The sequence below is a fragment of the Phalacrocorax carbo genome, chromosome 2, assembly GCF_963921805.1.
Source record: "Phalacrocorax carbo chromosome 2, bPhaCar2.1, whole genome shotgun sequence".
Lineage (NCBI taxonomy): Eukaryota > Metazoa > Chordata > Aves > Suliformes > Phalacrocoracidae > Phalacrocorax > Phalacrocorax carbo.
In genome coordinates this window covers 51,785,612-51,809,066 of record NC_087514.1, presented here as the reverse complement: position 1 = coordinate 51,809,066, position 23,455 = coordinate 51,785,612, and the positions used below count along the sequence as shown (strand labels likewise).

Below are 23,455 nucleotides of genomic sequence, written 5' to 3'. Positions count from 1 at the left end.
TGAATGGCTCAGTAATTTTTTTTGTAATGTTTCCATTAATAGATCTATGTCATTGGCTTTAAAATGTGTTTTTGGTGTTAATTTGGTATCTTTCAAGTCATGTTCTCCTTAGCTTTCTTGACACTGTCTTCCTTCATTTCTTCAGCATCCCTTTAGGAAGGTGCTTGTTCCCACTCATTGATCTCACTTCCTTACATGTCTGTACTTCTGCTTCTCCCACCTCCCTTCCTATGCCCATTCCTACACATTAGTTTCATTTTGTCATATGTTGTCCTAAATACCTCACTTTCAACTCAATATAGTAAAAGCAGAACCTCTGCTGATAGCCTCCAACCCTCCACACTTCCCTGTGTTTCCTTCTAGCACTGACAGTACTACCATGCTCTTTTTACTTTGGACTGCAGCCCTTGTAGGGGGATGTTTATCTCCTGGACAACTGAGGTCTGAATTGTAGAAATCCTTTCCCATATGAATAGCTTCAGTGTTCTGTGAAGAAATAGGCCATATATAAGAAATAATTATGGGCATTGAGTTGGTCTGTGTCCAAATCCCAATGGAAAAGTGGCTGCATGAGAAATTTCAGCATAATAACTGACAATCAATCATTGATGTATTTGCCTGCAGTCTTGGCAAAAAGACCAAGGACTGATTGAACCTGGACAATGGGCTATGCTTTCATTTTGGGAACTGTTCCTTCATTCCAGAATGCTGCCTGTGAAGCATGGAGAGCTTCTCCATTCTGGTCCTGCTCATTGACTGTAACAGAGAAAAGACTTACCATCTCCAGCCCTGTCAATGAGGCATATTCACTGGCGTTGACTTACATAACTAAATACAAGTGTAGCTTTTTAGCATCAGCGGCTAGTTAAATGAAAAAGCGATATGATACAACACAAACAGTGCTAAGTGAACAATGTTGGAAGTCCTGCACTTATTCTTGTCTTCTGCACCTCAGACTGTGAAGCTGGCACACAAGGAACGACTACCGCATGCTGTGCAATGGGAGCCTCTCCAGTCACTGTCACTTTTATGTGCTGTTAGCATTGCTGTATATATATGTACATGGTTATACTGTATGGAACACATTCAGTGGGTCTAACGCCTCTCAGATACTACTCACCCCGGCTTTCCTCTACACCTCTGCTGTAGCTGCGTTTCCACATACCCAGAAGAGTACCTGGCAACTGCCAAAAAGGCAGGTTCAGCTCTCTCTAGTTTTTTATATTACAGTTTAATCTGCAAAATACATTGTGGGGGATTACCAAATACTGACTGTCAGGAGTGTTTTATTAAGTTTCTGGATCTGCAAGGGTACCTCAAGTCCTACTGAGAGGTTACTGGAAAAAGGGGGTGCTGATCACTGCAACCACAACAAATCAAAGCCTTTCATTTTAACCAGAGTACATGGGATTTTTATTTCATTTAAATATATTGTTATTTTTATGTCTTGGTCTTTGAGAAAAATCAATGCTCGAGACCTTAAAGATTCATTACATTAAGAAACTAATGGGCATGCACATGCCAACCCTGTGAAATCAGTGGCACAAAGATGTGTTCTGGAGCAGGTGCTAAGCACAATTCACACTTCCTTGAATCCCACTCCTGCATTGGTCCATGTCTGAGAAGTTTAGTTTAGGTACTGAATGATCATCAGATTTCTGCCTCTTTCTCACTTTCTTTACTAACCTATCCAGCAAGTAGAGAAGGGTGGCGTGTCTGCTAACGCAGGCCATTTTTTGCATTTCAGTGCAGGGTCCTCACTACCTTCTGAGTAACGTGCAATGCCACCCACAGTGACGTTATTCAAGATGATGTCAGAAGCCTAGAAGAATAGTCATATTATGTTGAGGGAAGTTTTGGTGGTGTAGATATATCTGTTAATACAGTCCAAGGAAATACCACCCTGCTAGAAACAGCTGTTCTCGGTACTTGTACAATTCCGATTACATGAAGAGACATGGTTGTGGTATCTTTTTGAACACCTCTTGAGATCTATAGAATGCCTCAGACAGATGGTCTACCTGACTTCAGTTGTGTTCTTGTTATTACTGCACTCCAGGAATTTTTATGCTTCATGAGCCAAACAGGGAGAACAATCCTTTCCTACACGTGGAGCACGCAGCATAATGATTGTTCAGGACATAGTGTGTTTTTCTTTTGTACTAGTTTCTGTCCAGCATTTAACTAACAAGTCACGCCAGTATTTTAGTATTATGTATTGAGTCTGTAGTGGTGGGAATGGAGGAAAATATACTATGCTTTTGTATATGCACATCTTTCTTCCATTTGCATATCTATTTCAGGATCCAAACAAATCTGGGAAATTCCTCTGTTTAAAGAGTTGTTTTAAGGAGGAAATGGAGAAAAGATTTTTAATGAATATTATTGTAATTTTTAAGAGTCTCAAGAGAATGCAACGAGTCATAGGAAGTTTTCTTTCTGTTTGGTTAAAATAAGTATTATGCATGCTGTTAGAGATCATGAATATTGTATCATTAACAGTAATGGTGCAGTGTGATTCTCATTCAATTTAAATGAGATTGTTTAAGACTGTCTTAAATTCACCTGTAAGGGCTTCTATAGAAATGTTTCTGTCTTTATAATAGAATATTAGTACTTCTTAACATTGAATTATAATTTCTGTTCTCAGATGAGCTCATTCTACTGGATGACTTTTTAAAATTTTATCTCTTTTTTTTTTATAAATCTTCAAGGCCGCTGCCTGCAAGAACATTTCAAATCTGAACAAACTTGAGTAAACAGGAAAAGGTCACATCAATATGGAATGGGTTAAATTCCATCAGGTTTGACCCATGCTGCTAGATTACAGCAGGTTATGGTGTCCAGGACATTTACAACAACGCATCCTCTTTCGGGCATACAGTTCCAGAGTGGATTATTTCCATTACTAGAAACAAAATACTGTTTCTACTTTTAAACTTATTTATTCAGATAAGAAAACTGTCAGAATTTTGATTAAGCCATAATTCAATTTTTTTTGTGAATTTTTTTTTACTATTATATAATTGCACCCAAAGAGCAGTTGTTTTTAATGCTTACTTATATTTTTAACACTCCTTTTGAAAAAGGTTGGGTTTTTTTAATGAAAGAAACTTGATTTAAAAGAGGCCAAAACCCAATATTTTTTTTCAAAAATTAAGAAACTCACTTATTTCCCAAAACAGAATGGCTGAAGAAAAACACTGCTTTGAGTTTATTATGCCTTTTTTTTTCAGGGTAGGTCTTATTTCTGTCAGTGCAATGGGGTCAAGATTTAAATTAGTGAAATGCCAGCTTAGAATATGTGATTAAAATTGGTGTTAATGGTTTCTTTTTCTAGGTCTTATGTCAGCAAGGTTACTCCTCTATCTTTAGCTAGAATTTTTTTGCTAAGCCAAGGATTATTTTTCTTCCATTGATGCCGCATGAGATCTGAAGAGAGACCATTCATCAACTTGGTCAGTCACAGTGATAATTCTGCATCCTTGCTCCAGGTCAGAAACAAATCATTGGCACCTGTATGAAGTCAGAAGCAGGACAGATGATAGGGTTAGTGGCTAAGTTTTGGTGATATATTGTAATGAACTAACACTAATTTTATTTTTATCAAGACCTATCCCTTTGCCCTTTCTGAATGTCACTGTACAAACCTGAGCAGTATTTCAAACTATGAGGTGGAAGGTGAGCTGCATGTGAACCGAAGGTTTTCATATGCAATGGTAGTTTGAAGTTGCCGTACATTTTTTTATTTCCATTTTGTGGTTTGCATGGAAGTATGAAAAGTGTGGTGCTGGGACACAGTTCTTGCACTGGAGACTTGGTAGCGGAGTGTGTTGTGGTGTTCCTGATGCAGTACGCATACGGGACAGTACTTCAGCTTCACATGCATTGAGTAGTCATAGGCTTAAGCAAATTCCACAGCTGCATAGCAGATCTGGCATACAGGTGTTTGATGGTGCCACATGCTGATTCAGCTGTTTTACTGTTGTGTGCCTTCATTTTGGCCACTTTATTGCTTAGGTGCTTATGAAAGGTTATAGGCCAGCGTGACACTGATGTATAAGTGAGCATGCCTCATATTTCTTCAGTGGTTTGGAAGCACAGTGGAAATGGAATTCACCGCTACTATTTCGCTCACTCTTATGAGAAGGTATCACCTGTTACAAGATGAGACGAGACTGTCTGTGTCAGCACTTTGAGTAACATCTGCGTAAAATAACATAATTACTGCATGACAAGCTGAAGCAGATGTCATCTACTTTTTTGGAGAGTAGGTAGAAGGTCACTGTTGTAATGATTCCACAGTGTGATTACACGCAACGCGACCCTGGAGAAGGCAAGACCTTTTCTGTATGCTTCTTTTGTTTCTTCTTGAGCTTTCTAAACCATTTGTCTTGATTAATTTGGTACTAATCCGCACAGAGTGTTATCCACACTTGTTAACATGCATGTAAGGATGGGACTTCCAAACAGCCATAGGGGAAGAAAGAGTATTAATGGATAGACTGTTGCCTGCCCAGTGCATACCTGGTTTGAACAGGGCAATGCCCCTTAAGAGATTCAGCTGGCCAGACCCAAGAAAATGCAGCACTTTTTTTAGGAATTTCAGAACTATTATGCTTTCCTGGGAGCATACCAGTCTTCAAACTGAACGGTCATATGGGATGACATGTAATGTCCATATGGCCAATATCCCTACTCTGAAACTTGCCAGCCAAGTAGTGGAAGTTACTCAGCCAAAGAGTGTCAGAAACTCAGTAAGAGCAAATCTTGCCACAATCCCCAAAGTATTCACCTATTTCTGACAATCAGTGTAGAGACTTTCTGTCAGTAATTAAGGGCGTTACTCCAGCTGTGCGGTCATGTGCATAGTTCTGGGTTCTGTCAGGGTTCTGTCAACAGAAAGGCTGCCACTTACTTTGCTCGATACTGTTGTCTAGTAAGTAATTTTCCATGTATAGATACCATCTGGCTATTTAGGTACCTAATTTAGTATCACAGGAGGTGAAGCTGGTGCTTGTCAGGCTGTGTTAAGTAGGCAGGGTAAATTCCAACACTAACATGAAGGTTTTTTTTTTTTTCCCCGGTTGTCTCTCCACCGACCTAGGTAAGCAACATCCAGCAAATCAACAGTTTCTGAAATAGGTTTCAAGGTGCAACACCTGCTGCAGTGATGCCTTGGTGTGTATAGAACAGGCACCTGGACAGTTGTATATAGTGCATTAAATGAATGCACAACAAAAAAGCTTCAGGTTTTTTCTTCTGGGATGTGAGGTATTATCACGAGAGCATGATCTGTGGAGTCCCTGAATTCCTTCCAGTTCTCCATGAGAAGGTTTTATGTTCTTCTGTGAATACTTTTGATATTCAGAAGCTGATGTCTGAAATAGATGTGTGAAGATTGAGGCTGCATGTAGCCGTATGACTGCGATGTGTGTGTAGCCATGGAATTGGCATGCGCAGTACTGGTTAGGGACAAATATTTCCAGGTATCTGCTCCACTGTGTTGTTCACCATTTGCACCTGGCACTTGGTGGCCCCAGCTGGTATGACAGCTATTGAATAGGCCCAAGCTGGCAGCTGAATAGGCCAGGCATGGCAACAGATGCTGTTCCCAGTTTGTGGCTGGGAGCTTGTCCGCACTTGTGCTTTGGAGTCTAATAACCTGTGCAAAGTATTAGCTTCAGGGTTATGACATCTGTGATGTTTGAGCAAAGATAAACTGCCTGGGTGTATTTGATGTGAGGGCTCTGGCAGCAGTTACTTGATCAGACTGTTGACTGTAACCCCCTGCCTCCCCCACTTGCAGAACCTCTTGCAAGCAGATGATTCTGAACTGAGGTTGTTGAATGGGAAATTCCAGTGCAGCCTCACTTGAATATTGACTGTACATCAGTATCAGATCTCTTATTGACGGCTTATATCCATGTTGTGGTTGTTTAAATTCTAAATGACCCTTAGAATCAATCTGTGTTCAGCCTTTTATGTAGAGGTTATTTTACTGATGATCTGATTTTTGTGAGTGTGGTCTACCCCAAGAGGCTTACAGTAAGATTTCCTTTCTTGTCAAATCCATTTTTGCTCTCGTGTTTGGGAGCTTTCTGTCTCTGTGGTCTATTACTATGATACACAATGAGCACTTAAAGAAGCCAGATGGGACTCTTGGCCTGGGGAACCTTAAGCTGGTGAAGCTCTTTGAGCTGTTTCAGACAATGAATGAGCTACCAGTCAGAAGAATCTCTCCTGTGTTATTTGATACCCACAAAACTCTGGGGTGGCTTGCTTCTGTTACTTGGAAAGTCTGTCAAGTGGCAAAATGATCTAGAAATATTCTTGAAGTGAGGGAACAGGTGTCTTAGATTACTATCAAATGCAACAAAAGGAGTCCCAGTGTAAAGGATGCGTGCATTTCTCATGCATCATTGTGTTTTGTCTTGACTATAAGCACAGTTAACGTGACTGGAATGCAACACAGATGTACCAAGATGCTGCAAAAGTATCCTAGTTCAATGATGTGTTGAGATGCTAACTTTTCAAGGTTAACTACTATACCCTTAATACACCCAAGCAATCAGTCATATGCAAAACAGAGCTGTTCTGAAATGTAAGAGGTGGCATTTAACACAGTCCTATTCCAGCTTTCTTAATGCGTTGGGGCACATTGCCAGGTGAGGTAGCCAGCTGAGAATCTGGTCTATTATTTTATTGGGAATGAAACTGCAGAGGATAGCTTTATCACTTTACACTAAAGAAAAGTGATTTATTGGCATTAGTTTTAGTATTGCGGTACTTTCAAAAAGCTTCTGATAAGATATATGTATATTCTCTCACCAGCTCTTCCATGTTGCCTATATCCTTATCAAGTTTGCAAATTCTCCTCGTCCAGATCTCTGGATCTTAGAAAGATCAGTGGACTTTGGAAGAACTTACACTCCTTGGCAATATTTTGCTCGTGAGTATCAATCCTTGTGTCACTGCTCTTTTATGGACAGGTTTCTTTAATCATTCTCCTGGTAGCAGGAAAATCAAACCATGGGTCTCGCTGAAGATTTCAACTGCAGTGAAGACAGTGAACGTCAAATACATTTCGCGTCTTAGTTATCCACAACAAATTAGTGACAAGAGTAACTAAAAATGCGTATGGTAGTTTGAAAGTGTAACTCAGCACGTGCATATATGTCAGTCTGTTGGGAATTTTTGTTTTATTTTGTTTGTCTCAGTTTTTGGGTATGTCAGAACTACGGTGTCCTTCATCCCATGGGACCCTGGAGTACCTTGCAAAAATCAAAGTGAAATACAAATGCAAAGTCTTGGAGTACACATATAGCTTTTTTTGTGATGATATGAGAAATATTGTGCCATGTCTTGTCAGGCACCACTGAATTATTTAGGATGAGAAATTATTTGTTTTTAGGAATTTCCATTTTTCGGTGCCGAGTGACACCATCACTGTTATTATTCAGTTATGGGGGAGAGTTTACCTGAAAGCACAGGGAATACTTCTTCATTAATTTAAATTAGAACAATACGGTTTATTTTCACATATAAAAATAATTTTGTTCTCACTTGACTAGACTCCAAAGCAGATTGCTTGGAGCGCTTTGGAAAGGAAGCTAATCTTCCAGTGAGGAGGGACAGTGATGTTGTTTGCACCACAGAGTACTCCCGCATTCTGCCTCTTGAAAACGGAGAGGTAAGTGCTTTCAGGAAAGCAATGTGTAACGGTGGAAGCAAACAGCATTGGTTTCAGAAGTTGGCTGTTTCAAGAAGAACTTATAACTGGAAGTAATTTTTGAGCTATGACTGCTTGAATCTACATTAATAAGTCCATAACAGAATCACAGAATGGTAGGGGTTGGAAGGGACCTCTGGAGATCGTCTTGTCCAACCCCCCTACTTGAGCAGGGACACCCAGAGCAGGGGGCACAGGAATACATCCAGGCGGGTTTTGAATGCCTCCAGGGAAGGAGACTCCACAACCTCCCTAGGCAGCCTGTTCCACTGCTCTGTCGCCCTCACAGTAAAGACGTTTTCTCTCATGTTTAGGTGGAACTTGCTGTGTTCCAACTTGAGCCCATCGCCCCTTGTCCTGTCATTGGGCACAATTGAAAAGAGCCTAGTCCCATCATCCTGACACCCAACCTTTAGATATTTATAGGTATTGATGAAATCCCCCCTTAGTCTTCTTTTCTCCAGGCTGATCAAACCCAGGTCTCTCAGCCTTTCCTCATAAGGGAGATGCTCCAGCCCCCTGATCATCTTGGTAGCTCTCTGCTGGAGTTGCTCAAGCAGTTCCCTGTCCTTAAACCGGGGGGGCCCAAAACTGGACACAGTACTCCAAATGTGGTCTCACCAGGGCAGAGTAGAGCGGGAGGATAACCTGTCTCGATCTGCTGGTCACACTCCTTTTGATGCAATCCAGGATATTGTTGGCCTTCTTGGTCACAAGGGCACAGTGCTGGCTCATGGTCAGCTTGTTGTACACCAGCATTCCAGGTCCTTCTCAGCAGAGCCCCTTTCCAGTAGCTCAGCCCCCAGCCTGTACTGGTGCATGGGATTGTTCCTCCCCAGGTGCAGGACCTTGCGCTTGCTCTTGTTGAATTTCATGAGGTTCCCCTGGGCCCAGCTCTCCAGCCTGTCCAGGTCTCGTTGGATGGCAGCACAGCCTGCTGGCATATCAGCCACTCCTCCCAGCTTGGTATCATCAGCAAACTTGCTGAGGTTACACTCTATCCCATCATCCAGGTGATTGATGAATATATTAAACAGGACTGAAGCCAACACAGACCCCTGGGGAACACTGCTAGTGATAGGCCTCCATCCAGACTCTGCCCCATTGATCACGAAATAACCAAGCACTTAAGTTGCCAGTGAGATTTTTGGAGGGTGAGCTGGCTCCTCCTAACTTTCACCATTCCTAGTGGGGATTGGGACTGCTCAGAGCCACCTTTGTTGATTTGTATCATGATTTAGGTATCCCTCTTTAGCCATATGCATTTGAAGGTGTTGACCATGTTTTCTTAACACTTCCAATATACATAGCAGAACTTACTGCATCAGAATTGCCCATGGGGGTAAAGGCTGTAGAAGGAGGTATTTACGATTCAAGAATAAGTAGCTATTTAAGAAAAGAATATATAAAATGCTACATGTTTATAATATATGTGTTTGGAAAACATTGTTCTGATTTTAGCCATTGTTCCTTGCTAGGCAGAACTGTGGCTTGTGTTATTTGAATGAATGTTAAACTCCTGGCTGTGCTGATGGCTCCTGCTGACATTCTCCTTTTATGCCTGATGTGGTTAGAATCCAGATCAGAACTCCTCAAGAGCTATCAAGAGTTTTGAGAATATGGATCTGTGATTGTCGTTCCATGTTAAAGTAGAATTTTATTAACATATCTGTAAAATTTTCCTGATAAAATGTTGTAAAGAATAATTTCCATAGAAGAACACTGCTGGTGCCATCCCGTATTACCTGCCGTATGACTTTTCCTAAAAGGAATTGCGCTGCGGTCAGAACCATCACCATTCCCTAGTTACATGCTTTGGAGTATAGGAGCCATTTGAAAATAGAAATCTGTTATCTGGTTGGATATAAATAAATGGAAGTCTCTTACTCAGTCCTCTACATGCATACTGGATTGTTAATTTAATAGAGATTCATGATTGCTAGGCTGCAGGCATCTGTTTCTTTAAAAAAAAAAAATGTACTGGAGCCCTTGTTTTGAAAGTCCTGCTTGATAAACCTGCTTTCGTGTGAGGGGATTTTCTAAAGCAACACTGTGTACTTTCTTCCAAAAGACCATTAATACAATCCCAGGCACTGGACCTGGTAACAATAATATTTTCCAGGAATGTTTGTGCCTTAACCCAAAAATAAATGTGCTTTGGGAAAGAGCCAAAACCTGATGTTTTTACTCAGGCAAAACTCCCATTGACACTATCAACTGTTAATATAACTATTTGCAACCATTCTTATTGTTTTTTCCTATTAAAACATGTAGTTTTTGTGTGTTATACCTACTGTTTTCAAAACAGGTAGAGGCACTTGTTTTTTCCATTGTGCCATATGGGTAATGAGAATTGCTGAGGGTCCAAGACTAAGAACACTATTTTTCCCAATGTCCTGGCTTCAGTATGAAATGCGTAGTTGTTACTGCAAATATGCTCAGAAACAATAGTAAGTTTTTGGATTCTTGCAGTTGATGTATTTTAACCAAAATATGCTTGCTTCTTTGTTAGATTGTAGTATCTTTGGTAAATGGCCGCCCAGGAGCAAAAAACTTCACTTATTCCCCTAGTCTTCGAGAATTCACAAAAGCAACAAACATCCGCCTTCATTTTCTCAGAACTAATACACTTCTTGGACACTTGATATCGAAAGCTCAACGAGACCCCACTGTAACCCGTAGAGTAAGTACTGGTTTCACTGAGATATACTCAACAATTGTATTCATCATGTTAGAGACCAAAAAATCATCTGAATATTTTAACAATCAATCGAATTTTACAGTGACCCACCTTAAAACCCCCATATTTTCTCCAGGTTTGTTTGAGTCAAGAAGGCAACTGGGTCAGCATGGATTTATGGAGGGGAAGTAACGATTAATGATTTTATAACAGACTGTCTTCTTTCTCTGTTTTTTTAATATGGAAGGAAGTTGGGTGCATCACGGGAGCTATAACGAGCCAAAGCGGAAATCTTCTGAACAGAGCTGAGGAACTAAATCTCTTCAGCTTTGTTTGACACCACTTTCCCTTATTTATTCAAAGAAATATTCTCAGGAAACAGTACCTGAGTTTCTGAAGGAGCAGGAATCAAAGGCCGTACTTGAAATTTACTATCTTTCCACAAATCATGTGAGATGCCTAGGTGTTTTCAGTGGATTTTGGGCTAAGAGCTTGAAAGCCAAAGTCCCACTCCCATTCGATGGGGAAATGTAAGGAAATTCAGCTCCCTCAAGGGAACACTGCATAGAAATTCATATACTTAGAGAGATTGCAGACTTTGTATTGTATTGTTATTTTTAACCTTTTCATTTAAAATGAAGATTCGGTAACAATTGGAGGAAACCCTGGGGTGAGGCACTGCACAAATGTGTGTGAGAGTTTCTGTGTTGAAAAAAGTAAAACTATTCCAGATACTTGACAGCTGTCCCATTAAGTACCTTTAATGTCTTCAGGAAATTTTAAGATGTTGCTTACAGGCAGATGTAAATGCAATATTTAGTTTACTTGGCAAGCAGCACAGCTTTAGTGTAAAGAACTTCTGATGTTATCATAGCCCTGGGAGGTAGGATAAACGAATGAAATGTCGAGTGTTTTATTAAGTTGTTAAAATAGAGTGCAAGTTTTCATTGTAGAGACCTTCCAAGTCTAGGAAAGAGATAATATTCTTAAGGAAAATCTTTGTGTTAAACTTGTTACAGAAAAGATGAAAACCAGACCAGTTCTGTTCTCCTATCGAAGTAACTGCCTAGCTTCCCCTGTTAATGGTTTGAGTTCATGACACACTGAATTATATACAGTATGTTTGATGTCTAAAGGTGCCAGTTTCACCTGCTAATCATTTTGGCCTATTGCTAATTTGACTTATTACTTGACCAGTGTCAGTACAATTACTGTTAGTAGTGAGGTGTAGCTCTGCAAGGCTGTATGAAATGATAGACTGGCTTGTGAAGACTTTTATACAAAAAACAGTCAAATACATTGGTGAGAGTCACAGTGATAATTTCTAGCTTTGCTGAAGACACTGAAAATGTAGGTTTACTTACAGTGTGAAAATACTGTGCACAGTTAGGAATGAATGTGTATATTTGAATAGAGAGAGTTTGGGAGGCAAAAGTTATTTCCTAGTCTGTATACCCTGTCAACTGTTCTTCACCTGCCTAGAGCAAAGAGAGCTGGCTGGAAAAGCTCCCTGCCTTGGGAAAGCAACTAGTCTGTGCCCAGCCAGCTCCACCTACCTGAAAAAAGAGAATGTATATGCAGCTGAAATGAATCACTGAATGGCTGAGGTTGGAAGGGACCTCTGGAGGTCATTTTGTCCAACCTTCCTGCTCAAGCAGGGTTACCTAGAGCCAGCTGGCCAGGACCATGTCCAGACGGCTCTTGAGCACCTCCAAGGTGAGAGACTCCACAACCTCTCTGGCCAACTTGTGCCATCACCCTCACATTAAAAAAGAGTTTCTTGATGTTTAGAGGGAACCTCCTGCATCTCAGTTTGTGCCCATTGTCTCTGGGTCTGTCACTGAGCACCACTGAAAAGAGCCTGGCTCCATCCTCTTTGCACTCTCCCTTCAGGTGTTTATACACACTGCTAAGTTCCCCCTGAGCCTTCTCTTCTCCAGGCTGAGCAGTCCCAGGTCTCTCAGCATTTCCTTATTGGAGAGATGCTCCAGTCCCTTCATTATCTTTGTGGCCCTTCATTGGACTCTCTCCAATATGTCCATGTCTCTCTTGTACTGGGGAGCTCATAACTGGACACAGCACTCTAGGTGTGGTCTCACCAGTGCTGAGTAGAGAGGAAGGATCACCTCTGAGAGAGACTATATATGCACCACTTAGAGGGGCTGTATTGTGTATAGGTACCATGGGAGACATAACAGCATAATGTTCTGACCCTTCTTCTCTTTCTTCAGTGGCATTAAATTTGCGCCTTTAATTTTTCTGGAGGTACATAGAGATCAAGATTTACAACCAGCTCTCCATTCTGCTTGGTGCTCTAAGGAGACAAGGAAAAACTTCTGAGCTACAAAAATGTAGGCAGAAGTTACTGTTGATATGTATGCAGTAATGATATTTTCACAGAGTTGAGCCAATTAAATTTTTATCTTCTATTGCTTGGATGCCTGCAAGGCATGAGGATGAGATACAAAGTGTTTCAACTTCAGGTCACAATTTCAAATCTAGTTGAAGTCATGAATGATATCTACTGAGATGGTAATTTTGGTCTGTTTCTAGTGTTTAGTGATCATGTTTGGCTGAATGGAGAAACTGCACTGCCCATACCAGTGTGTCTGGTTTGTTGACCAGACCAAGGCCTCAGAAGTCGATACTTTGACAGTACTTCACATGTCCGTCCTCAAGCTGGCTTTGAACAAGCTTTGGGCTTGGTGGCTGTGTAGCTCCTGAGGAATGGAGAGCTAGAGCAATATGCATTTGGTGTGAGCTGCACAAGCCTGTTGCTATCAGAGTATCATGGGTATTGATTTTGATTTCCTAGTACTTGTACTGAGACATAGACATCAACAGAGGTTTGACTGTTGGCTGCCTGACTTTGGCCTTTTGTAAAGTCATGCCATTAAAACTCTAATAAGCAAGATTTCTAATCTGACATTATATTTCTGACATAATACAAGGAAAGACCTATATGTATTTCTTGTGCTTGTTCCACAGTATTACTACAGTATAAAGGACATCAGTATTGGTGGTCGATGTGTTTGCCATGGCCATGCTGAAGTATGTAATGCAAAGAGTGCTGGAAACCAATACCAGTAAGTAAACTGAGCATAACATTAATTTAATATGAGAAAAACAATACATGAATGTTTTCAAATGACCTTTTTTACTATAGAATGATATAGTCTTACAGGGATTCTTCATTATATTTAAAAAACTAGAATCTGCTAATGATCGACAAGACAATGTCAAGAGCTATTGGATATAATAATAAAAAATCTTTACTTACATTTTTCTTTTTAATTGAAGTAAGAGTTTGGATGATTTAATAATTTCTTAGGAACCCTTAGTTCTTTTTGGGAAACATGGGTTGATATCACCTTCCAGCAGCAGGAATTAGAAGCCCAACTCAAGAACAAAGTTAGTGAACTTCCTGGAGATATAGAGCATTATAACTGAGCTCAGCCAAGATCCAGTGGCTTTCAGTCATGACTAGGAAAAATAAAAACAGAAACTGAACAAACTACTCCCTTTCCTGGTGAAGTTTATGATCTCCATATTGATTTCACAAGGAGTTAGATCAGGGTCTGCATCTCATCTGCTATAGGGAAGTGACTGTGAATAATCAGGCTGTCTGTAATATATTTTAAAAGCCTGGTTTAAACCTGCTGTTATTATTATCCATGATGGTATTGAAACAGACTTTTATAAGGACAATGCAATATTTTCAGTTGTGTTTTAATGAAGAGTAAGTGGGCAGATGGATGCCTCCTTTCCAGATGTCTATATTAAAGAAAAGTAAGTACAGAAGGTGTGAAATCTATGGGGTTAGGATGGTTATGCTTGAAAATTGTATTTCCCCGTGGTTATTAGACTACACGGATGAGAAAGGAATGTTAGAAAAGGCCTCTCTAGTCTCAAGGTTTCTTTGTTCCTCCTGGGATTCAGTTACTATGCATGATAGTAAGACCTAGTCCATAATGAGAGCCTACCCTTTAAGGAGGCTATTCAGCTAAATCAAAATAAATAGGAACTACATTTTCTTGATGAATAGTGTGCACTATTTTAAAAATAACAGATAAAGTTATGATCTTGCTTTATTAAAAACACTAATAAAATTATTGTAAACAAAGCATAATGAAAAAGATTATGAAGACATGCATATAAAGATGGTAAATATTTTTATTTACTGTAGGTCAACAATCTTGAGCCTTGGAATGAAGCTAAAATAGGATGCATCCTGGAGTGTTATATGTCAGCTCGATTTAATATTCTAGAATAGAGTTTCATAATCCAGCCTATTGAATCCAATTATAAATGTTCTCTACGAGTAATTTGTGCTAATAAACTCATAATCACATGATTAAAGTAATTAATCATGAAGAATTTTAGGAAAGTTCCAAGATGTTCTAGTATTACTGTTTGACCTCTTTACACGTGAGCTTATGGCCTGTCCTTTTCACACTATGTGTAAGTCTTGGACTGCAATAAAATTAAGAAAAAACATTTAAATCCAGCTTCAGTAGATTAAGAGGCTTTCATTTCTGTAGGTTTCAGTGTGAATGTCAGCATAACACTTGTGGGGAAACCTGTGATCGCTGCTGCCCTGGATATAATCAGAAACGGTGGCAACCTGCAACAGCTGGGAGCGCAAATCTATGCGAACGTGAGTAGCCTAAAAGATGCTAGGTTAAAAGGGACATTGGCAAGTCGGTGGGAGTTAGCCATAGCGCATGTGTTCATGGAGCACACTGCATGTTTTAACACCTTTTTTCTTTACTGAGAAAATTATTTCCATACAGCAATAAGGAACAGATGATGCAGTGAATGTTATTTATGTTCTCTTTTATTAAACAATGAAAAAAGTAATTTGTGTGAGAATATTACATGAGAAAATTGGAAGCCTTCTTGTAGTACATTGAGTCAACGTATCTCCCTGGTCATAGCTATCTGCTGACAGATTGTGGATCCCCACTAGCACAGCAGAGAATATGGGCATCTTGTACAACTTCAAAATTTGCCTCTCATTCACCCAGCTTCTTGGTGTTAAGATTGCAGAGAGATTGCTCAAGGCTGCCGCTGCTTACAGGCCCTTGAGCTGCTCTCTGTTCTGCTGATGGTCGCCCCTTGCTGACCATGTGTAAGCAGGGACAAAGGCATTCCTAGTGGGGAGTCCTGGCAGTTCCACACTTGCACCCCTTCCCATGCTCATAGGTGGGAGTTTGGAGTGCTTTAGCCCCACAAACTGAGTAGTCAAGCTGGAGAAGCCCACTGACCTTTCTCCGACCTCCCTTGTATTTCATTCTTTTCATAATGGAAATGACTGCATGGGCCCCCTTTTGGTGGAGGGGTACGTACTGTCACACATGGGTGTTTTGCATCCCGGCCAGAAACCAGTGAGTGTGGTACAGACAGTGTTCCCATCTCTGTGCACATCCTATTCCGAGCAAGCGTGTTGGCAGCCTGCAGTTTCCTTTGTGTCTGGCCTGATTTATTTTCCTCATCTGCCATTGCTGAGTATTGTAGCCAGTGGGTACAAACCATTAACAGGGGAACCTTATTTGAAAGCCAAAGAGATGTACCTATATAATTAGTTTGAGGAATAAAGAAATGACTTGTTTAATCAAAGCTGAAGTACTAAGACTGAATGTTGCGGGGGGGGAAAGGTGATTAAAATGTTTGCTAGGAGATAGGCATGTTGGGACACAATTTTGAACAATATTTGAAACCTCATTTAAATTCGCCTATTTGAAAGAAAAACATTTTCTGCCAGGAAAGAGATAGAGCATAATTAATGTCATGGTTTTTAAAGACTGAGGTTATAGAAGATCATGTACAAGATTCTGAGCCAAAACAACTTTGCTTCTAACTACCTCTGAAAAAATATCTTTTTTAGTGTGGATTGCTCCTAGCAGTTTGAGGTGATTTGTTGAGAGCATTTGCCAGGTGCAGACCTCTTTTCCTGGCAGCCAGTAGTGAAGGAATTAAAGCGACCTCATTAAGCTTGCCAGAAGCCTGAGGTCCCTTAAGAGAAACTGACTGAAAGAGGTTGGTGGGGAGCTTGTAGAGATAAGCCCAACCTTTTGCTATGAGTTTCCCAGTACTGTATGGGTCAGAAAATGGTCGGAAGTGGTGAGAAGATGCTTGATAAGGTAGAAGGGGTTTCTATTCCCCTGTGAGAGAAAATGCTATTACTGTAATCGGAGCAAATAATTTCCCATTGCTGTTAGAAGATGTGAGCCGTAGCTCATAGATGGTTTGGCCCTAGAGGCAAGGAGCTTTTATTTACATTGGAAATCTTTTTTTTTAATGTTCTCTTCTTTCCTTTTCTGACTTAGTGTCTTGAACCAGCATCTCATTTGTGCAGTGTTTTATTTTCTTGGAGAATTACATGAACAAAACACCCCAATGACCTTTACAGGCTATCACAACCTGACCAAGGAACCCAGTCTCAACCTGTCTGGTTCCTGTCAGCAGACCATAAGGGAACCTGATGGCGGGCCACCATCTCAGCTGTGTTGTTAGCAGTTTCTAGGAAAAAGCTTTCTTGTCCAAAGCTGTTCAGATATAAAGAGGTAGGGGAGGTACAGAGAATGATCCAGTTTCCCTTCTCTTGTCTGTATGATCGTGTAGCAAGACATGGAGAATCAATTGTCCCTGAGTTGTGCTCCCAGTTGTGCCAGGTACTTGGAACAGAGTTTGGAAGGATTACTTCCCATACACTTCCCTCATCGTGAAGAAAGTAGACCTTAGAGACCAGGGACCTTAGCTTCTGTTTTGAGGTGCTTCAGGAACCCATTGCTTTCCAGAGTATCTTATGCCCTGCTACACATGAAGGGAGCATTTCCTTAAACAACAAGTCATAGCTTTATAAAGTCAAAACTTGAGGAATTTCCTGGGAATGTTTCCTGGAGTACTGGAACTTCTGTAATTAAAAGCTCATCTAGCACCCAGAGGCTTGGGGAAGCTTTTTTGCTTCCTGCAATCTTTCAGAAAAGTTCCCATTGTTCCTCTCCAGTGAGAAAAGAAGATCAGATCAGAGAAAAAAAGGATGGGCAGAGCTTTACATGACCAATGGGAAGAGATTAATTTTAACTTTAACTAAGATGGGAAGATTATGAGATACACATAACTGATCTCTAAGAAATGAGATAAATTATTTTCTGAGTAAATCCATCACCCCTTACTCAAACTTTATCAGCAGGAACTATTCAAAGTGTGGAGTTCTTTCTCACATTAATTCTCTTCTGCAAGCAAGGCACAAACATTGGGCTGGCTCTGGGGTTTATATTGCTAGGCCTTTTTGCCAAAGGTGAAACAGCAAAGGCTTTTGTGGATTTAGGTCTCCCATGTAAATGTAAGCAGACTGGTGAAGCCAGCTGATGCACGTACAAAGTCACAAGTGGATATACCAGTGGATGTATCTCAGATGTTTTCAATAGGTGAACTTCCTAAATGGAGACATATGTGAGGCTGATGTGCCTCCAAGCAAAGCCTCACAGGTATCTCTCTTTCAATCTCTTCTGAGCACTGCAGTATTAACCTCTGCTAGAAGGAGTTAAAGTATAGCAGAACATGTATGTAGAGATGGATTCAGAGACACTGTGAGTTCAGCTGTTACCTTTATATGGCTTAACAGAAGGGAAAAATAAAGGAAAGGAGCTAACCACAAACCACCCAAAGTAAAATTTGTCACATCTGAGACTATAAACAACCATACACTGGGGAAATTAGTTATTTCACTCACCTAATTCTATTCTTTTCTATAGAATAATAATATATTATTATTGGTGCTGTTATTATTGTTCCTCATACCACACGTCTTTAAACCATGCTTCTTTTTGAATCGACAATTCCCAGGAAATAGAATGAACTCGTACTTAAAACTTCTCTGTTCAGAAGACAGTAGCTGGGTAAACGTATAGCCAAGCTCGCAGGTGTAGTTGTGCCTATGGCTGAGTATGAGAGTTCTTTGGTGTAGGTCTTTTTATTCAAATGTGTGTATCTTCTCTACAATTATTTATTTTGAGTAAAGGTTTAGTGCACACAGCTTCAGCTCAGATGTATTTTTAGACACAGAAAAATAGAATAAACTTTTGACCATGTTTTTGATAATTTTTAGAAACTGCTGAGACCATTATTTCGGAGCTTCCTAGTTCTGCATTTGTGCATAAATGTATTGTTTTGAGACGGTACAACTGTTGCCTCCTCTGATAAGCCTGAGCAGCACATTTTCTTCATATCTAGATGATCTTACCATGTTTCTGGTGTGAAAATACAGTTGTTAATAGGTAAATAAGTGTATTTGAGCATATGCCAACATACCTGAGTGTATGTATACATAAAAAAATCTAACCTTTTTCACCTCTGCTACATTATTAAATTCCAGCATTACAGTGAAAGTTGACTTGGAATATTACTTTTTCAGCCTGCAATTGCCATGGACATGCCACTGATTGCTACTATGACGCTGATGTTGATCAGCGTCGAGAAAGCTTAAACATCCATGGGTATTATGAAGGTGGAGGAGTCTGCATTAACTGCCAGGTAAAAAGGTGGTTTTGATCAGTTTAAATAAATGGCATTTGAAGAAGGGCTGCTGGAGTGGCACTGTCCCCACACCAATAGTATGGAGGCTGACCAGTCTAGACAGTTGCATTTCTCTGGGGTTCTTATTCGTGCTTAAAGCAGGGAAAAAGGTGTCTGAAGATAATTTACATTGTACAAGGTTGCTTGTTAATGTATAAATGTTAATCTATAAATATTAATGTATGACACATATAAATTGTATTTATGCTCAGTCCTGTGTGACTTGAATAAAGCCACACAACACAACAATTAAATCAAGTACAAAAATTCCATTTCCTGTTGTTACAAACTCTGCCATTTTCCTGCTTAACAGAAGGAAGTAAAATTAACCAAATAAAATTTCAGCTCAGGCCAGCTGGTTCCCTACCACAGCAAAACACAGAGGGCTCTCCCTCATCAGCAGGAGTAAAGTAGGGCACAGGCTATACCAAGAAGGAAGCTTATAGCTATTGAAAAAGCATGAAATCATAGAAGGGACCTCTGGAAGTCATCTGGACTAGTGTTCAACTCAGACCAAGGCTAGGTGCAAAGTTGTATCAGGTTGCACTGAGAAATGTCCAGCTGAGTTCTGAAAATTTCTGAGGATGGGAATTACACAGACTCTGGGTAATCTTTTACAGCACTTCACTACTGTCATGGTAAAGAGATTTTTGTTATTGTTGAGTAGGAATTTTCCCAACTGAAACTTGTGACAGCTGTCTTTTGTCTTTCTGCTGTGCACATCTGAGAAGAGTTGGCTCTGTCTTCTGTGTAGCCCCCTCTTAGGTAGAGGAAAACTGTCATTAGATACCTCTTCCCCCCTTGAACATCTCTTCTCCAAGTCAGCCAAAGCCATCCTCTCAGTTTCTCCTTACATGTCACATGCTCCAGCCCCTTAACTCTCTTAGGGGCTCGCTTGGATTGAATCAACAAATGCAAATTTGGAATCACAGACTTTACACTGTGTCTGTCATTGATGAATAGCAAGTTCTTGGAAAGAGAAAGAATGTCTCTCATCCTGAGTAACTTTTGTCCGACTCTGCTTAATTACTACCAGGAAAGATTCTACATGGCTCTGACCAACTTGATCTAATCTTGGATTTATCTCTGCTTTAAGTGGGACTGAACCACCTGACCTCCTGATGTCCCTTACAACCGAAATTATTCATTGGTTTGGTAAACTCAGGGTTAAATACATCCAGACTTATTTGGAAGTCTGTCTTCCTTTTGTCGTAAAGTTATCTGAAGTATGATAAGCAGCTAACCAGAATGTAATTCAGAGGGAAAATTATCATCAAGCCTATGTTCTTGTGAAACCTATGCATCATGATTTATGTATTACCATGCTGTGCATTTAAAAATATGGTGGTATTTAAGGAACAGAATAAAAGGAAATATCCAGTAAAATTTATAGGGTATGTTTTCCATCTTATTGCCACAATATAATCAGATATTGTCCAAAAGGCAGTCAGAAGAGAGTAGAGTTATTTTTACTAGCATGAGTAGAAGAAATTATATTTGTCTTCCATTTGACATTTCTATGCAGAACTTTGTGCAGTCTGGTAAGATTTATAATGTTGGTCTTTCCTGTCAGCTCTTTGTTCATGAAAGAACATTTCTCTTATATTGCTTCCAGGATAGGAAAGAGCAAAATTAATCTAAAGCTATGAGTCCTGGTTATATGACTGATATTAATTGGTTGTAACCTAATTTTGTGGAAGTTATGCTGGATTAAGTGAGTTTACCATAAATCTGTTTACAGCATTGTTTTTTATGGATAAAGCACATGGATTTTAATTTACATTTTCTGTTTGTGTCAGGGTAAAAAAGTGTTAGGAATGGATGCTTGAACAAAGAAGTGATAGAATTGAAATGTTGCATACAAAGACAGATTCAGTTTCTTTAGAATCTGATAACAAGGGAGCTCTGGGAATCAAGTAGTCCAGCCCCCTACTCAGAGCAGGTCTAATTAGATCAGTTTGCTCAGTCAAGCCTTGAACACCTCCAAGGACCGAGATGCCACAACCACTCATGGCAACCTATTTCAGTATTTGGTCACCTTCATGATATTTTTTCCCTAATATCTAATTGGAATTTTCCATGTTCCAGTCTGTGCCTCTTGCCTCTCATTCTATTGCTGTGCACCTCTGAGAAGAGTCTGGCTCATCCCCTTTGTATCCCCTGGTCAAGTAGTTATAGACTACTATAGTTCTCCTTTCTCTTCATAATGCTGAAGAGAAACAGGTGTCTCAGCCTCTTCTTGGATGTTGTGCTTCAGTCCCTCACCATCTGGGTGGCTCTGACAGCATCAGTCACCATATCACAGAGAGCAATGGGGTTGAACTGGCATACTTTGCCCTAGATAAATTTGTTGAATGTGACCAATCACCTTCCTGTCCTTCATGTGTTTAGAAATGGCTTCTAAGATGGTCTATTCACTGGATATCCTTCCCCAGGGAACAATGGTCCCATTTGCTTTTCTTTTGCTGCTCATGTACTCCTAGAAACCTTTCTTGCTGCATTTCACCTCCCTTGCTGGTTTGAACTCCAGCTAAGCTTTGGCTTTCCTAACTCCACTCCTATATGTGTTGTGGCAATGTCTTTGTATTGCCACCAAGTCACCTCTTCCTGCTTCCACCCTCCATGTACTCTCCTTCTGAGTTTGAGATCAGTCAGGAGCTTTGTATTTATCTGTGCTGGCGTTCTGCCATACTTACTCGACTTTCTGCATGTTGGAAAGAACGGTTCTTGTGCTAAGGAGGCTGTGAGAGTCAGCTGGCTCTCCTGGTCCACTTTCACCTCGAGAGCAGTTTCACACAAGATCTTGCTAAGCAGATACCCCAACAAGCCAAAATCTACTCTTCTGATGCCTAGGACTGTAATTCTGCTATTTGTCTTGCTTACTTGTCTCAAGATCTTAATATCCACAGTCTCTGGGTCATTGCAGCCAAAGCTGCCCTCAACTTTCACATGTTCTTCCTTGTTAGTGGGTGTCATTGTGAACTGAGCATCTCCCCTAACTGGTTCATGAACGTCTACGTCCAGAAAACCTTTCTTACATTTGAAATACCTCTGGATTGTTTGTGTCCATCTGCATTGTTCTTCTGGCAGATATTGAGGCGATTAAAGTCATCCACAAGTGCCAAGCCTTTCTGTAGCTGCTTAAAGAAGGCTTCACCTGCCTTCTTGTTCAGGTGGTTTTTAAAAGACACCTACTGCAATATCAGCTGTGCTGCTCTGTCCTCTGATCCTTACCCACAAGCTTTGCACAGGTTCACCACCTGCCTCCACCCCAGGGAGAGACCCAGGTGTTCTCTGCAGCCCCAGACCTGGACAGTGGCATCCACCTCCTGGACCTCTGTCTGGGGTGGGGCCTCTGATGTGCCACAGGTGTTAGCACCAGTAATACCCAAAGAATGTGCCCTGCAATGTGTTGAGACCATCTCTGCACAATCTCCAAGTAGCCCTACACAGTTTTGAGAGAGAAGCTGGGCCCCTCTGTGCTCCTGCCGTGCTAAGTGCTGCAGCAACTACTGTGTCTCCTTCTGTTGTGTGATGTGAGGATCACCCTCCCTGATCTAGTGTCAGCCCTTCCCAGCAGTAGCTCAGATCTGAAGCTTCTGGAGGAAGCTCGCAGCAGAACTGGAAGCAGAACCCAAAACTCTGGCAGAAACAGAGAGTGCCAGCCATGAGCAGCAGCCCCAGCAGCATCCTGGGCGCCCTGCTCATGAACTGCCCCACCGTTAATTGCCGGGTTCCGTCTCAGCCCTTAATTTCAACACTCCCTAAGGAGGAACTAAACAGCAAGTGGGAGCTGGGGGCAGTTGCTTTGGTTTCTCCAGGATGAAGCTTCCCTCCAACTTCTGTTTCCCTGCTCATGAGACTATGAGCCCACCAGAATGCCTTGTGATCATGGTTTACTCAACTGGTGAACGCTGTCGCTGCTGCATGCTCCTGCCACCCCCACCCCAGGGAAAAGCTTCGGGGCAGGAGTTGAAATACACTCAGGACTGTGTTCACTGCAGATGTATATATTTTTACTGTGGTTCAAGTTACTTATGGTATTTTTGCTGTGTGCCTAAAACAATGTTTATAGAGAAGTATGCTTTCTGACAGAAAATCTGACTGATCAGGTATGGTTTATTTTGATGTTGCTTTAGACATAGGGTATTCAAAAAGATAATATATAGTATGAGGAAAAATAATGATGCAGTTGCCTGAACAATGTATACATTATGATAAGAAAGTAGTATAAAAAGAGATAAATATCATATGATAGTGAAAACAAATTCTTTTCCTAGATTTACTTTTTTTTGTTAAAATAGCTCTTTTTATTGTGCATTAAAGATAAAGTTCAGATGCTTTATGTGAGAATACAATGATTCAGAAAACTGTAGAGAACAGGTGATTAAAGAACAGCAAAGGATGAATGCTGTCTTTATTGTAGTCATACTCCATTTTTTTTCCTGCGTTGATCCTTTTTC

General features: G+C 40.5%; 1 protein-coding gene across 1 annotated transcript in view; it reads left to right on the top strand.

The window, feature by feature from the left end:
- The window catches only part of LAMA3 (laminin subunit alpha 3), a 127,074-nt gene that overhangs the window by 10,987 nt on the left and 92,632 nt on the right, over positions 1–23,455 (top strand). The window contains exons 3-8 of the mRNA XM_064442858.1: positions 6,835–6,952; positions 7,575–7,693; positions 10,245–10,415; positions 13,401–13,498; positions 14,954–15,069; positions 18,832–18,950. Of these exons, the coding sequence (XP_064298928.1) occupies positions 6,835–6,952; positions 7,575–7,693; positions 10,245–10,415; positions 13,401–13,498; positions 14,954–15,069; positions 18,832–18,950 (741 nt within the window). The remainder of the gene's footprint in view (positions 1–6,834; positions 6,953–7,574; positions 7,694–10,244; positions 10,416–13,400; positions 13,499–14,953; positions 15,070–18,831; positions 18,951–23,455) is intronic.